This window comes from Patagioenas fasciata, chromosome 5, assembly GCF_037038585.1.
Source record: "Patagioenas fasciata isolate bPatFas1 chromosome 5, bPatFas1.hap1, whole genome shotgun sequence".
Lineage (NCBI taxonomy): Eukaryota > Metazoa > Chordata > Aves > Columbiformes > Columbidae > Patagioenas > Patagioenas fasciata.
In genome coordinates, this window is record NC_092524.1 from 37,185,001 (window position 1) to 37,199,467 (window position 14,467).

At 35.6% G+C, this 14,467-nt stretch overlaps 1 protein-coding gene across 4 annotated transcripts in view; it reads left to right on the top strand.

Annotated features, from left to right (window-relative positions):
* The window catches only part of FMN1 (formin 1), a 204,878-nt gene that overhangs the window by 136,572 nt on the left and 53,839 nt on the right, over positions 1 to 14,467 (top strand). For all 4 annotated transcript variants that reach the window (XM_071809341.1, XM_071809342.1, XM_071809343.1 and 1 more), the window contains 4 exons: positions 4,203 to 4,332; positions 5,814 to 5,960; positions 9,466 to 9,525; positions 11,665 to 11,785. In XM_071809341.1, the coding sequence (XP_071665442.1) occupies positions 4,203 to 4,332; positions 5,814 to 5,960; positions 9,466 to 9,525; positions 11,665 to 11,785 (458 nt within the window). The remainder of the gene's footprint in view (positions 1 to 4,202; positions 4,333 to 5,813; positions 5,961 to 9,465; positions 9,526 to 11,664; positions 11,786 to 14,467) is intronic.

The following is a 14,467-nucleotide window of genomic DNA, read 5'->3' on the forward strand; positions in this document are numbered from 1 at the left end:
CAAAGACAAAAGGTATGTTTTATCAATTATTACTCTTTGTTTTCAATCTGCAAGTCTTAATTGTCTCATTTTTACCCTATTATTAAACTACATAGGGTAAGGAAACTAGCTTTATAAAATGCTGCCTCAAGGGGGAACTTGTTGATGATGCACTCATGTAAATTTTATTGGACCTTCAAATTCATGCCGTGTCTGAAAATGCAGTAGATCAGGTGCTGCTGGCTTCGTCATCTCAGTCAACCTCTAAATCAACCTAAATGAAGAACTGGATATTTTTTGGGACTGTGCTATACATATTAACACCATAAAAGGTTAAAGATAGAAAAGTGCTAAATTTGTATGTGTAATCAAAAATATTTGTTACAAGGCATCAGCCTCATATATCAACTTTAATGAGGAGCCATGGAGATGATTAAGGGAGTGGAGCATCTTCCTTATGAGGGAAGGCTGAGGGAGCTGGGTCTCTTTAGCTTGGAGGAGACTGAGGGGTGACCTTATTAATGCTTATAAATATGTAAAGGGTGAGTGTCACAAGGATGGAGCCAGGCTCTTCTTGGTGACAACCAATGATAGGACAAGGGTTAGTGGGTACAAACAGGAACACAGGAGGTTCCACTTAAATATGAGAAAAAACTTCTTCACAGTGAGGGTGACAGAACACTGGAAAAGACTGCCCAGGGAGGTTGTGGAGTCTCCTTCTCTGGAGACATTCAAAACCTGCCTGGACACATTTCTGTGTAACATCATCTAGGTGTTCCTGCTCCGGCAGGGGGATTGGACTACATGATCTTTCGAGATCCCTTCCAGTCACTAACATTCTGTGATTCTGCGATCTGCAGATTAAACCATTTATCAAATAATGGCAAATACTAGCAATAGGCATTCATGTAATGAAACCACTGACATGAATTCACTGAAGTCTGAAGGAAGCAGTTGCCATTTTTAAATGCTTGGTTTACCAGAAAAATAGAAAGCTTTAGTGGTATCACTGGTGCTCTCCTGCATGTGTGATTTTGATTTGTTTTGCTGTCATGTTAAATTTGCTATTGTTGGCACAAACTGTAAGTATGACAGCAACATGACAATACCCCCTTAAATTGTGCTTCAGAAAAATAGTGGTTAAAATGCTAATATTCATTAACACGATAAGGATTTATAAGCACATTGGCCACAATTTGTGGATTTGCCAGCAGGATACAGATGCTTTAGCTGGTTTCCAAGACCCTTTTAGTTGTAATGAAATATCTGTGAAGTCCTCTCTACTGTGAAAGACATACTAATGAAGGAAATAGTAGCAAAATGTGATACTGAGCTTTTCTGTTTTTATGTAGTCTGAATTCAGGAAGTAGTGAGCTATTGATAATTGATGTCCAAGTAATGCCATTTGTTTTGCCCTGAAGACCAGTTTCATTTGACTTTTTGAATCCTGCTGGTTTACTTACAAGCTTACAGGTTTAGATAAAACTTTTTTTTAACAAAAATATTTCTAAATTTTATTTTCTTCAAATGAGGTTAAATGTGAGTTGATAAATAGTTTACCTTAATAGAATCAGCCTTGTTTATCATCTTCTGGAAGAATGTTCTGTTACACTAACAACATGGCTGTATGCCTGGCCTGAAAGTACTCTCAAGTCCTTTACTAGAAGATTCTGGTAGGATAAATGAGTTCTCAGGTAAATGCATTTTTATTTACAGTTTCTGCAGGAGAGGAGCAAAATGGACCTCACAGAGATGAAGAGCAAATTGTCTGCTTAATTTAGGCCATAAGAAGTGTATCAATGAGAAATCCCCCAAAAAGTCACAGTCACATCATTGTTACTTTAAGTCAAAATCATACTTTTCTCAGACTAAAAATGCAAAAATGACTGAACTAAGAATATTCCTTTCTCTTCAGAAGTTTTGTCCACCTGAATTGGTGGTTTATCTCTGATAACCACAGATTCATGCCGTGACTTTGTGGTTAGTAACTACATTTGTAGTCACTAAGATATCTTTTTGTGACAGAGTTCAATTATAAGTGTTCTGTCTGCATATTTAGGTTCAATACTTGGAATTCCAAAATGTGGAGACGTTTTCTTTCTTTGCCGATGCTCTTTTAACTCTCAGCAGAATTATGTTGTATTCTGATGACCAGCAGTATATGAGATGGTTCCCTTCTCAAGGGAAGGCAAGAATATGTGTCATTTGACTTCTTAGATTTAAGCTTTTACAATATATGTGTGTTAGAACTTCAGTGAAGCAGTTTGGATTTTTCTTTCTTTTGTTTCTCTCACACGAAGTACAAAGTATCCTGTTTTTTTTTTTTTCCTGGCAATACCATTCATTCCCAATAGGAAGCATTTTTATTAATACCAGCTTGGCATTTCTTTTTTTTTCCCCACTGCTTAAGTGTAAGAGCCAAGCCAGGCCTCCTCAGTCCTTCTCTCACAATAGACTTTTTTCATCAGGCAAGAAAGAAAAAGAAGGAAAGAAATTATATTCCAATTAAAACCTAGTATTTCACACTAAGCACAGGTGGATTTTGCTGATTTTTAGACAGTCTCTATGTATTCAGCAAAGCATTGCACGAATGAGAAATTTGTAAAGCATATTTGAAAATGCTGATATTATTATGACAAATAAATAATTTGGAGAAATTATATGTATTATGTTAAATAATTAAAATAAATTTAACAGGAATTCAAACTAATAATGGTTCACAAAATTTCTGTAGTTCAATGAGATAGAAAAATCTTCATGGCATCACTTTAAGGGGCATCTAAGGATAGCTGTAGACAGGAGATTAGAATAACGTTTCTCAAGTGATATTGGAGCAAAAGACAGCTTGTTTCTGGATTTCAGGAAAACACATACATCTCTGAAATTCTAGACTCAAAACCTACAAAGCAAGTTATGCAAACTCTGTTATTATAAGAAATGCTGAATATTCTTGTATTATTTAGCCAAGCTCTTACATTTTAAATTGAAGATAAAAAAAGGAAGAATTACTCATGCCTTTGAGATTCTTTTATTTTGTGATATGTGAACTGGAGCTGTTGAATATGCTTCTATTTATTTTTATTTACCAGAGAGTTAAAGGAAGAAAACTGGAATAGGGTCATAAGCAAAGTGTATATATGAGGACAGATAAAGAGTTAGTACTTTGCATAACAGTGACTGAAGAGAGATATAGTCTGCAAGTATTTTAGAACTAAACACAAGGATTTATCTTTTTCTTTTCTCTTTTCTCTTCCTTTCTTTTCTTTTCTTTTCTTTTCTTTTCTTTTCTTTTCTTTTCTTTTCTTTTCTTTTCTTTTCTTTTCTTTTCTTTTCTTTTCTTTTCTTTTCTTTTCTTTTCTTTTCTTTTCTTCTCTTTTCTTTTCTTTTCTTCTCTTTTCTTTTCTTCTCTTCTCTTCTCTTCTCTTCTCTTCTCTTCTCTTCTCTTCTCTTCTCTTCTCTTCTCTTCTCTTCTCTTCTCTTCTCTTCTCTTCTCTTCTCTTCTCTTCTCCTCTCCTCTCCTCTCCTCTCCTCTCCTCTCCTCTCCTCTCCTCTCCTCTCCTCTCCTCTCCTCTCCTCTCCTCTCCTCTCCTCTCCTCTCCTCTCCTCTCCTCTCCTCTCCTCTCCTCTCCTCTCCCTTCCCCTCCCCTCCCCTCCCCTCCCCTCCCCTCCCCTCCCCTCCCCTCCCCTCCCCTCTCCCCTCCCCTCCCCTCCCCTCCCCTCCCCTCCCCTCCCCTCTCCCCTCCCCTCCCCTCTCCCCTCCCCTCCCCTCCCCTCCCCTCCCCTCCCCTCCCCTCCCCTCCCCTCCCCTCCCCTCCCCTCCCCTCCCCTCCCCCCTCCCCTCCCCTCCCCTCCCCTCCCCTCCCCCCTCCCCTCTCCCCTCCCCTCCCCTCCCCTCTCCCCTCCCCTCCCCTCCCCTCCCCTCCCCTCCCCTCCCCTCTTTCTTTTAACCTAAAATCTAGCTTTATGATTTTTCTATTGAATTACTATACAGCTGTGAGAGTGGGTTAATGGATTTATGTGGTAATGATTAATGTCTTGCTTTTTCCTTTATATAAATAGGATTTTTCAACACACTGAGCATCAAGAATATAACAATTATAAATTGTCAGTTTTAGTTCAAAGTAGGGAAAATTGCATGTGTATTTTACTATACTACAGTTTTGATCCATTTTGTGCCCCAGAGATGAGAAATGTAACTATTCATTAACACTGTTTTTCCACAGATTTTTATATGAGTTATCTCAGATCCCCAACTTCACAGAACGAGCTCAGTGTATTATCTTCCAGTCAGTTTTCTCTGAAGGGATAACAGCAGTGCACCGGAAAGTTGAAATCATAACTCGTGTTTCCAAGGTAAGCCCCCATGAAAGCTAACTAAAAACATAATCATAGTTCAGAGACTTTGTGCTTCTTTTTGTGCCATAAGTGATGAAGCTTAAGCCTGATTATTGACTTTTCAGGAAAATAAAATTATATTAAATTTTTTAGCTGCTTATAACATCAGAAGGTGGAGGAAAGAGGGAAGGTGAGTTATGTGTGATGCCTTATGTTCTACATAGGAAAATTGTTTTCTGTTTGAATGGCAGATTTTTGTTTATTTATACATTAAGTAGGGTAATAGATAAACTCCGTAAACTGTAAATGAAATATCAGACCAGCTTAGTACAGGACATTGCAAACTAACTTTTTTTTTTTACATATCACTGTCGATGCCATCAGCAATAAATGCCTATCATGTTCATTAGCTTATTACTTTCCCCTGATACCTATGGCTTTCTGTTAGCCATGACGTAGCAAATTTTTTAATACCTGACAAATATTTACCTAAGATTTCTATACCATGAATGACTAAATACAAGATTTTGAGATTGGAAAAAATAAAACATGAGAAGTAGAATGAGATACAAATTAAAAGAGAAACTAAATAGTGACCTAGTGTCCTATCCAAGCCAAGTTGTGTTTGTTTGTTTGTTTTCCAAATTTAAAGATTAGCTTTTGATTATCTTTGCTGCTGCAAAAACCCGTGTTCTACCCCTTTGGATTTCTTGGCATATTCTAACAGTAAAAATAGTTAGTGTTTGCTTTCCAAAGGAGACATAAAAAAGAAACGAGTTTTGTACAAGACAGGGAAAGTGGTATTGCCATCTGTTTACTTATGAGGAGTTCACACTACAATTGATTTATCCAATGTGTAGTATAAAGCTACATAGTTAAGAATTAGACCTGTGGCCTCAGATTCTCAATTGACAAGGTAGGTGTCTTTATATGTAAATTAAAATAATGTATTAGTTCTCCACTGTATTTCTGGATTTCTTATGTGTTTTGAGGCATAGTAATTCAGTCCTTAGCCCTGGTATGTCTGCGTTAAATATGGATCTGGAAATGTGAATTACCAGAGCACCAGGACTAACGCGAATCAAACTGAATGTGACAGTCCAAGTCTAACCTAGTGGCAGCAAAAATAGCACATCTCCATTTGACTGTGCATTCTGCAAATGCGTGATGAACTGCCTCATCTGTAAGATTTTTAAAGGCTACTAAGAATGTTTAATAATCTTCTTTCACTAATCTTTTTTGTCATCTACGCAGTCTATGATGCCATACAATTTGCCTCATATGGTTAAATTAAACATAGTTATCTTAGGCAGATAGTCTCATAAATGCTTCCCTGAAATGCTCGATTCTTGTACCAGCTTTAGCTTCCCTTACCTACAGGGGTAAAAACAAACAAGAAACAAAGCCTCTAACAAAAAGAAAATTAAAAAAGCTTTTTTTATATTAGCAATTAGTATTTTTGTGCCAATGGAAGTCACAGACTAGTATTCATTTTCCAGGCTTTGCTGAACATGACAAGTGTAAAGGAAATTTTAGGTTTGATTCTGGCTTTTGGAAATTATATGAATGGCGGGAATAGGACCCGAGGTCAAGCTGATGGATTTGGTTTGGAAATACTCCCCAAACTAAAGGATGTCAAAAGCAGAGTAAGTACTCATTTTTAATTACAGATAATTTTTCACAACTGACCTTTTTTTGTTCCATCATCTGTCAAAATTTGATCTTTTATTTCTTACACTTCTTGTTTGAAAGAGCATGGCACTTTGTACCAGGAATTTGCTTTTTTCTCATGACTTTTCATCCCCTTCTCCTGCACATGTGCATATTTCCATCATCTCAAATTTCTCTTATTGAGTATTATTAGGATAATTATCTTATGCAAGAACTTCTTTATGTCTCTCTTACTAGTAGGGGCTTAATTACAGTAGGTCAGAGAGAAGTCTTCTTGAGTAAATGTCCCCATTCTTTTTTCTTGTTCTTAACCTAAGGTAGCTCTATGTGAGTAAAAATATTTTTTAAATCAGATTTAAAACCAAAATATCAGTCAAGGTTGAGTGTGGCATATATACTAAGGAATTTAATGTAAAGGATTTTAATCCTCTTCAAAGAGGTGTGTCATACCCAACAAGATGTTTACAGTCTATTTTTTTGAATTGGCAGTTAAATGGATGTAGAGCATGAATTCTGAATGGCATGCACAAGAAAATTTTCATAGATGGCAGTAAATCATGTGTCAAAAATTGTGAACCACTAGCACGTTTTTGATTAGTCATGCTAGGATCAAAGTCAGTCTCAAATAAACTCTCAACACCTTTTGATATGAGATTACTTTGTTCCTTACTTTAGTGGGTTGGAGAAAGAGGTGCTAGACAACGTAGGCAATGGAAATACTGCTCAAAGTTGCTCTTTGCCAAAGCATACCTAGACACCACATGGGTATATGAAACAACAAAGAATAGGAGGTATTTTCTGCTGATACTGGTACAGATTTGGAGGGTGAGGAAAAAAAAAAAACCACCGCCGTTCTTTCATGTTCTTCCTCTTTTTCTACCCAAAGTGCCGTCTTGAACTGTAAGAAAGGTAGATTTTAAGCTTTTGTTCCCCGTTATGCTTCATGTATGAAGGAATGTGTTTTTGAAACAGTCAGTGTCAGGAAAGCAGTATATCTGGGGAGCTTTTTACTTGTGAATACCATCATTAAGAAAATGCAGAAACATGTTTAAGGAACTGTTCAGTGAGTAACTGTATTAATGAAATTTTTTCCAATGGATTTGAGTCCCTTGTCTCCTAAAGACATTGACATGCTGGAGCATGTCTAAAGAAGAGCAATGAAGCTGGTGGGGGGGTCTGGAGCACAAGTCTTATGAGGAGCAGCTGATGGAACTGGGGCTGTTTAGCTTTGAGAAAAGGAGGCTGAGAGGAGACCCTGTCGCTCTCTACAACTACCTGAAAGGAGATTATAGTGAGGTGGGTGTCAGCATCTTCTCCCAAGTAACAAGTGATAGGAAAATGGGAAACAGTCTCTAGAGGTTTAAGTTGGATTCTAGGAAAATTTTCTTCACTGAAGATGATGTCAAGCATTGGAACAGGCTGCCCAGGGAAGTGGTTGATTCCCCATCCCTGGAGGTATTTAAAAACCATGTAGATGTGGTGCTTAGGGACGTGGTTTAGTGGTGGACTTGGCAGTATTAGATTTACAGTTTGACTCAGTCTTAAATGTCTTTTCCAACATAAATGATTCTATAATTCTAATTCCTACTTTCCTCTTCACTGCAATGGTTCAGGTCTTCCCTATTACCGCTTTTCTTCCAGTCCTACCCCACAGACAAGACAGAGTACAAGCTGCAGCTAATCTAAAACCAGGGCAAGTTTCCCAGTACTCACGTGTTCATTGGTTGACCAGCTGCCATGAGGAAAAATGCAAAACAACTGAACTTTACCTTCTCCATAGAAGTACTAATTTTAGTCTTACTCTCCTATCTAACCATAAACTTGTAAGAATTTAATTATCTGTGGGACTTTCCAGTTTGTCTGAATTTAGCCAGCATGTTCCAAAATTATGAGTTATGAAAAGGAGGGACAGATGTACAGTATGATTGCGTAAGACCACTAAAAGACAAGCTAAAAAATTACAGTATTTACAGTTCCCTGGTAGCCAAAATAAATATATTATTAGTTTAGACTAGTCTCCAAAATGCATAAAAACTCCATGGGGCCAGCTGGTACAGACAGATATGAAACCTCAGAAGTAATTGGGAGACGGCATTTGCGAGGAAGAAGACTGCAGTGTCTCGTATATTTGAAAACTAAGGTATCCTTCTTGTGCCCCTTTATTATACTCTTTTTGAGAATTGCCAGCAAACAATATTATGTCTAGGTAAGTTGAATTCCAGGACCTAAGGTAAAGAGTCAATGTGAATTATTTCTTGTTTCATATAAAAGTTGTTGTCACAGGAGCCTAGAAAGTTACTTGATATAGAGATTTATTTTTTTTTAATGTAACTCACCACTTCAAAAATCTCTGTGTTCTGTCTTCTGCAAATAGTCTTTAAACCAAAGTAATAGGTTTGGTAGTTTAGCCTATAGAAAATGGAATAACAAATGTATTTTACCGTAAAAGTACAATCAAATGTTCATGAGTCACCTCAGTTCATTTTTGTCATATGACCTCCTAGCAATGTCTTCAAAAAATGTTATACAAGCAGAGTGGCTTTGTCTGCATTTTGACAGAAATGACTTGTTTAGTTAAGAATTTTGCTGGTGTATGATATTAATAAAACATAATGTGGTGCAGGCTCTAATATGAGCAAGGCAGCTCAGTACAGGAAATCAGATGTTGTTCACATACGAATGTTTGTCCTGATACCTGTCAATATACAATATGAAAACACTTCCAAGAAAACTTCAAACACATTTCAGATATAATTCCCTATATCTTGATTCTTTTATGTTGGTCAACCATACCTTGTAACGTATAAGTTGCAGTTTTACACTTTTCCTTTATTTCGTCTGGCCTGTGCTGACCCAGTGACATGTAACAACATAAAATGATGTTGAGTACAGTTGTTGTATGCAGGCACATGAAAATGGTGATTCCACAAAGAGAGTCTTAATATCCATATTTGTAAGTCAGCTGGGCATGAAATACACTTGTTAAGCACAAGCTGTCTGGTTTTATATTTGGAGTAAAATATGAAAAATATCTATGCCTCTTCCAAATCTTTGTTATAGATGAATTGAGACTGGAGGAATCAAGAAATTCAGTTCACCTTAATAGATCTGAGGTGACTGTAATATTTAGTTAATATTATATTCAAGAATAATTTATTAATTAATATTACCGTTCAAGGGAATATTATTTTTTCAGTAATGCCATGTGCTATTAAAAAATGATACAGAGACAGCTTCTTCCACTGCATGTTTTCTTACCTGGTATTTAGAACTGAAAGAAGCACTAGGTCCTGTGAGGGTATGATCAAGCCCATGTTATAAGGATTTTTTGGTCAGTAATGCTAGGGCTGAAGATATTGTGAGTCCGCTTTCTCACAATATAAACCAATATTATATTTATTTTGAGATAGAGTAAATTTTCACTCACTTGAAACAGTGTCAATTGCACATATTTAAAATAATATATTTATTTTTTCCTAGGATAATGGTATTAATCTGGTGGATTATGTCGTCATATATTACCTGCGCCATTGTGATAAGGTAAAAGATTAGTTTGTTGTATCTGCCTCTCCAGAAGTAGGTTTCTTTAAGAGATTATACAAGAGTTTGCATTAGCTTTTTAAAAATCTAAACATAGTAGCTCTGATGGAAAAATAAAATCCATTTCTTTTGCTTTCTTATAACAATCGTGGACCTCAATAGGTCTGAAATTTGCTCTAGGTTTATATGATAAGGCTTTGGAAAATTTTACAGTATCTGTTGACCTCACCACTGCAGGCAACTGCCTGTGACTGTTGCAGATGGGGCTGGTGGTTGCTCCAATCCTGCCTTCTTGCCTTCTGGTAACTGTGACATTGTAAATCTTGTTCTGATGTGGTAATACTGATTTCTGTCTCATGACAGGATGCAAGGACAGCTTGGTATTTTCAGATAGGGGAGTCAACTGATGGGAAAGAAGTTAGAGATTGAAAATGTAGGAAGAGATGTGGGGATTGCTTTGAGTGAGTTCGATTTATGAGGCTTTTTGACATGTATCACCAGTGCCTAAAGTTTTTGAGTAGAAAATTTGAACTATTGTCTTTTAAATGAAAATGTCGCTATTAATTAATTTTATGTACATAATTGCTTGTTTTTGAGATTAAGAAGGTGCCTTTACCTAATTTTCAAATCTAAGACTAGTGCAATTTTTCACAGCCCTTTGTCTGAATAAAAATAATTTTTTTTTCTTCATTCTTACATAAGAATGTTGAATTGATGAGTTAGTAGTCATGAGTATTTTTTCCAGGAGTAAGACTGAAGTAAGTGAGGACTAAAGTAAGTAAAGACATTTCCCTGCCCATGCTGCTGGGCTTGGACTAGATGATCTTTAAAGCTCCCCTTCCAACCCAAACCATTTTGTGATTCTATGATCTCTGATGCTGCAGGGTCTGAATGTCACGAGCCTGTGGAACAGCTCCTGGGGCTGAGCTGTAGAGAAGACTAAAAAAATAGCAGATGTCTAAATCTGTACTTGTTTTCTTTCCTTTTTTTCTTTTTTATTTTTTTTCCTTCTTTGTTACTTTGGCAGGGAAATAAACATCGTTACTTTAATTTAGTAATGCATCTTGTAAAAACCTTCATAACAAGAGCAACTTTTTCTAGCCTGTGATATTTCTCAGTTCTCAGGGTACTGACTTATGTCTTATTTTCTGCTCTGTAATAATGTTGAAGCTAATGATTTTTAATTTGTTTAAATATTCAATGTTTCTACAAACTTTCAACCATACTATAATTTTACTTCAGAGAATTTTGTAAAACAAACCAGTTTATCTTCCTTGAGAGGAAATGCACACAGTGTAAATGTCATCCATTGTACTTTTTTCCCCCCTGAATTTTCATATCTTTTATTTTTTCCCCATTTACAAAAAAAGTTAGTTCTCCAACCTATGAGTTTTCCTTTATTACAGACTGTAATCTGTGCACAGGTAGTATTTTAAACTCCATAGTGTATTCTTATATACACCAATGTCGTGTTAATACCATTTACATACTTTACCTGTTATATTTCCACTGGGGATATTGCTCTGAATCTTGTAAGGTTTGCTTTGTTTTGTTTCACTTCTGATTTTTTTCTTACTGTGCTAAAATTAAGGTATACACTTAGGAGTTTCATACAGACATTAACCCATGTGGTTTATTTAGCCACATAAACCTTCCAGTGTATATTTTTATCTCTATAAAATACTTCAGGCAGTATATAAATGTTGTTTTCAATTTATACTTTAAAGTGTGTGTATATTTAATGAATTGGGAGACAGCGTAACCACAAGCTTTTGGCATAAGATCACTTGTTACATTATAATAGGCATTCATGTTATCTGTTTTTAAGAAAGTTCTAATCCCTTATCTAAACCTTTATTGATATAAAATGAACTGAAATGTTATGAGCTCAATGCTGTTTCATAGTTTAAACTGAGCACAGTTTGCTTTACAACATCTAAAAGGAAGTTTCAACACTCAGGATGGTCAGGATTTAATCTTGAATGATACATATGTTGTTTTAGCAAGAATGATTTAAAATTTATTACTTTTTTGGCAGTTTCGTACTAGTTTCATAGATTATGTTAAAAAAAAGTAATTTATTTAATTACAAATGCATTCAATTTTCATAGTGGTCTGTCTATTTGTTTGTTTGTTTAGGAAGCAGGAACAGACAAGAGTATTTTTCCTTTACCAGAACCACAGGACTTATTCCAGGCCTCACAAGTTAAGTTTGAAGACCTAATAAAAGATTTAAGGAAACTGAAGAGAGATCTAGAAGGTAACTGGGAACTTTCACATTTTTTCTGCTAACAACAAAGTGCCATTTAAAATGTGACCTTTATGAGGTTTTCTTATTGCTAATTAGGTTTATACTGTTGATTCATTTAGAGTTTTTATACTGTGGCACAAATTACTTACATAAATTAGAAAGAAAAAAAATTCAAACTCATGACAATAAAATGAAAGTAAAGATCCTGAAAAATTATTTTCCCTTTTATAATCAAAAGGTGCCTAAAGAAACCTTTCTGAAATTTTCTCTAGTTATATGTGAATTTTCCTTTGCCTTCTCCAGAACTGTATGTTTAACTGTAGATATCTGTTAGTTCCATAACATAAATACTTTCTTCAGTATTTGTATAACAACATTTTAACAGCTACAAGAAAGAGTTGAATACTATTAATGTAGAAATAAAACACAGCTTGCCAAGGCACAGCAAAGGGAAATGGAAAGCTCCAGTTCAAAATATTTTCACCCTGGGACATAAAATAAACATTTTAAAATGTTTATTATAAAGAGGGGCTCAGAAACCCAACTCATCTATCAATCAAGGTACTGAGTGGAAATAAAGTAGGAAGGGTTGCTCTCTAAGTGTTCCAAGCAGTTTCATTTTTATTTTGTGCTTCATATGACTTTTTAAAATAAATCCAGCAATTGATGACTGAATATTTTAGGCCTGCTTTTTTGTTAAGGAAAAGTTCCTACTTTTACTGAAGCGGTTTTGTGTAGAAAATGTAGAAAAGTTTAGGGCAAGAATCTGCTAAAAAGCCTATAAAAACTTCTCCATTTACATTTTCATCTCTGTGTTAAAATTGAAGAGTCCTTTAGAATCAGTGTTGAACAAGATGATTGTTTTTAATTTACATTTTCAGTGTAAGGCAATGAAGACTGTTACAAAATAATTTATCCTTACAGGATTAGGTCACTGCCGTCTTTAGGATAGTTTCAAAGGTTAACAGTGGTAGGAAAGTATCAGTTGTTGTTTGTTCGACCCAGGCATAAGTGAGTGCTCTATCTCCTCTCATCGCTTGGCCCTGTAAACCCCTTGGCCTGCCCTCTTTTGAGCTAGTTTGTGCAGAAACATGATCTGTGTTTGATCTTGTACTTTTTCAGCATGTAGTCCTGCTGTCATGCATCTTAGTCTTGCAGGATCTGCGTTGAGGCTGTGACATTCACATCATATTTATTCTACACTGTGAAGACACAGACAGCAAGTAGGAAAAGCTTAACTTTAACTGACTCCTAAAATAAAAACTACCATTTTCTAGTAATCATTGGTTTCTATTTTCTAAAGGAAATTTTCTTAGGTATTTATAGAAAATCTAGAGAAATTGTTGTGTTGAGCTTGTTTTCATAGTCTTTGTAAAGATGTATTTGAAACCCAGCCAAACAAATCAACATATTAAGTTAATGACAGCAAAGATTTGAAACAAAAAAGTTGTGGAAATGTTTTCAGATATTGTTATTTTATCACTCAGAAACATAGAGGAGAATTCTAACAAGCATTCCTCTGATAACGTTCTCATATATATGAGTGATTGTTTCTTTGTTGAAATAGATCTCCTTCAAACATTCCCTTTTAAATTTTTTTTATTCAGATAATGTTGTAGTTTATTTTTAAATCAAGATTTTAATTGAAGAGGTTATAATTTTAACACGTACAACAAAGATTTGATGAGTCTCTGTAGTTTATTGTAGTCATTAAAAAGTTGTGGCTGCTGGCAGAATACCAGTGAAAGTCTAAAGCTGAAACAGATGTGAATAGAAGAAACCAAGTCCAGAGAAGCGTCGGGCCCAGCTATCCAGACAAGCACGGCCCTTCAGATGTAAATAATTTGAACAATATTAACTGGGGCTGCCTGTGTTGTTGGGTACATCGGATTTATTTCACAGTTTGGTTGGCTAGGGTAGTCTTAAACAGATTACCTTGGGAGTAGGATGAGACAAAGGTAAGAAATGAAAGAGGGGGTTTCTTGTGTGTCATTATCGAATGAACTAATGTTCCCATTAGTGACTTACTTTTTTTTCTGAGATTTGTACAGAATGATTTTAAAAAGATAAATATCACCTCTTGTGCCTGAAATGTCAATTTTGATAGACACTTTTCATGATAGTTGTCATTTAGTATTTTAAAGTATTTTTTACTAGTTTATCAAGGCATTCATTTATCTTTCTATCATGGATCATGAGTGGCGTGTCTTAATGGGGTAGACCTCTGGTTTGAAATACCTAGACACTGTGGAACCAAAAGTTCAAATCTAGATGGAGCACAAACCCTTTCATCCTTTTCAGATAAACAGATTGAGTTCCATACAATTTGCTATTTTGAAGCCTTTCGGGTTAGACTTTAAAGGGACAGACTAACTTCACTCTAAAGGAATTAGACTAAAGTGTGGCTCAAAAATTCAAACAAATTTTTGGTGAACCTTAATCCAACAGGTTTTTAACATGTATTTCAGATAAAACTTTCAAATCATGGGCATTTTTAGGTTAGAAAGAATGATAAACAGAAGTATGCATTTAATATAGGCTTTTAAGGGGAAAGAAGTGCAAAAGAATGCAATATTAAATAGTGAGATGAAATTTTTAGAGTTAAATCTGGTTCCACTTTAAAGTCACAGGAAAAAAGAACGTTTTCTCTAAGCCCAGGTTTTCACTTCATGTCTGTATAGTCAGTGTACT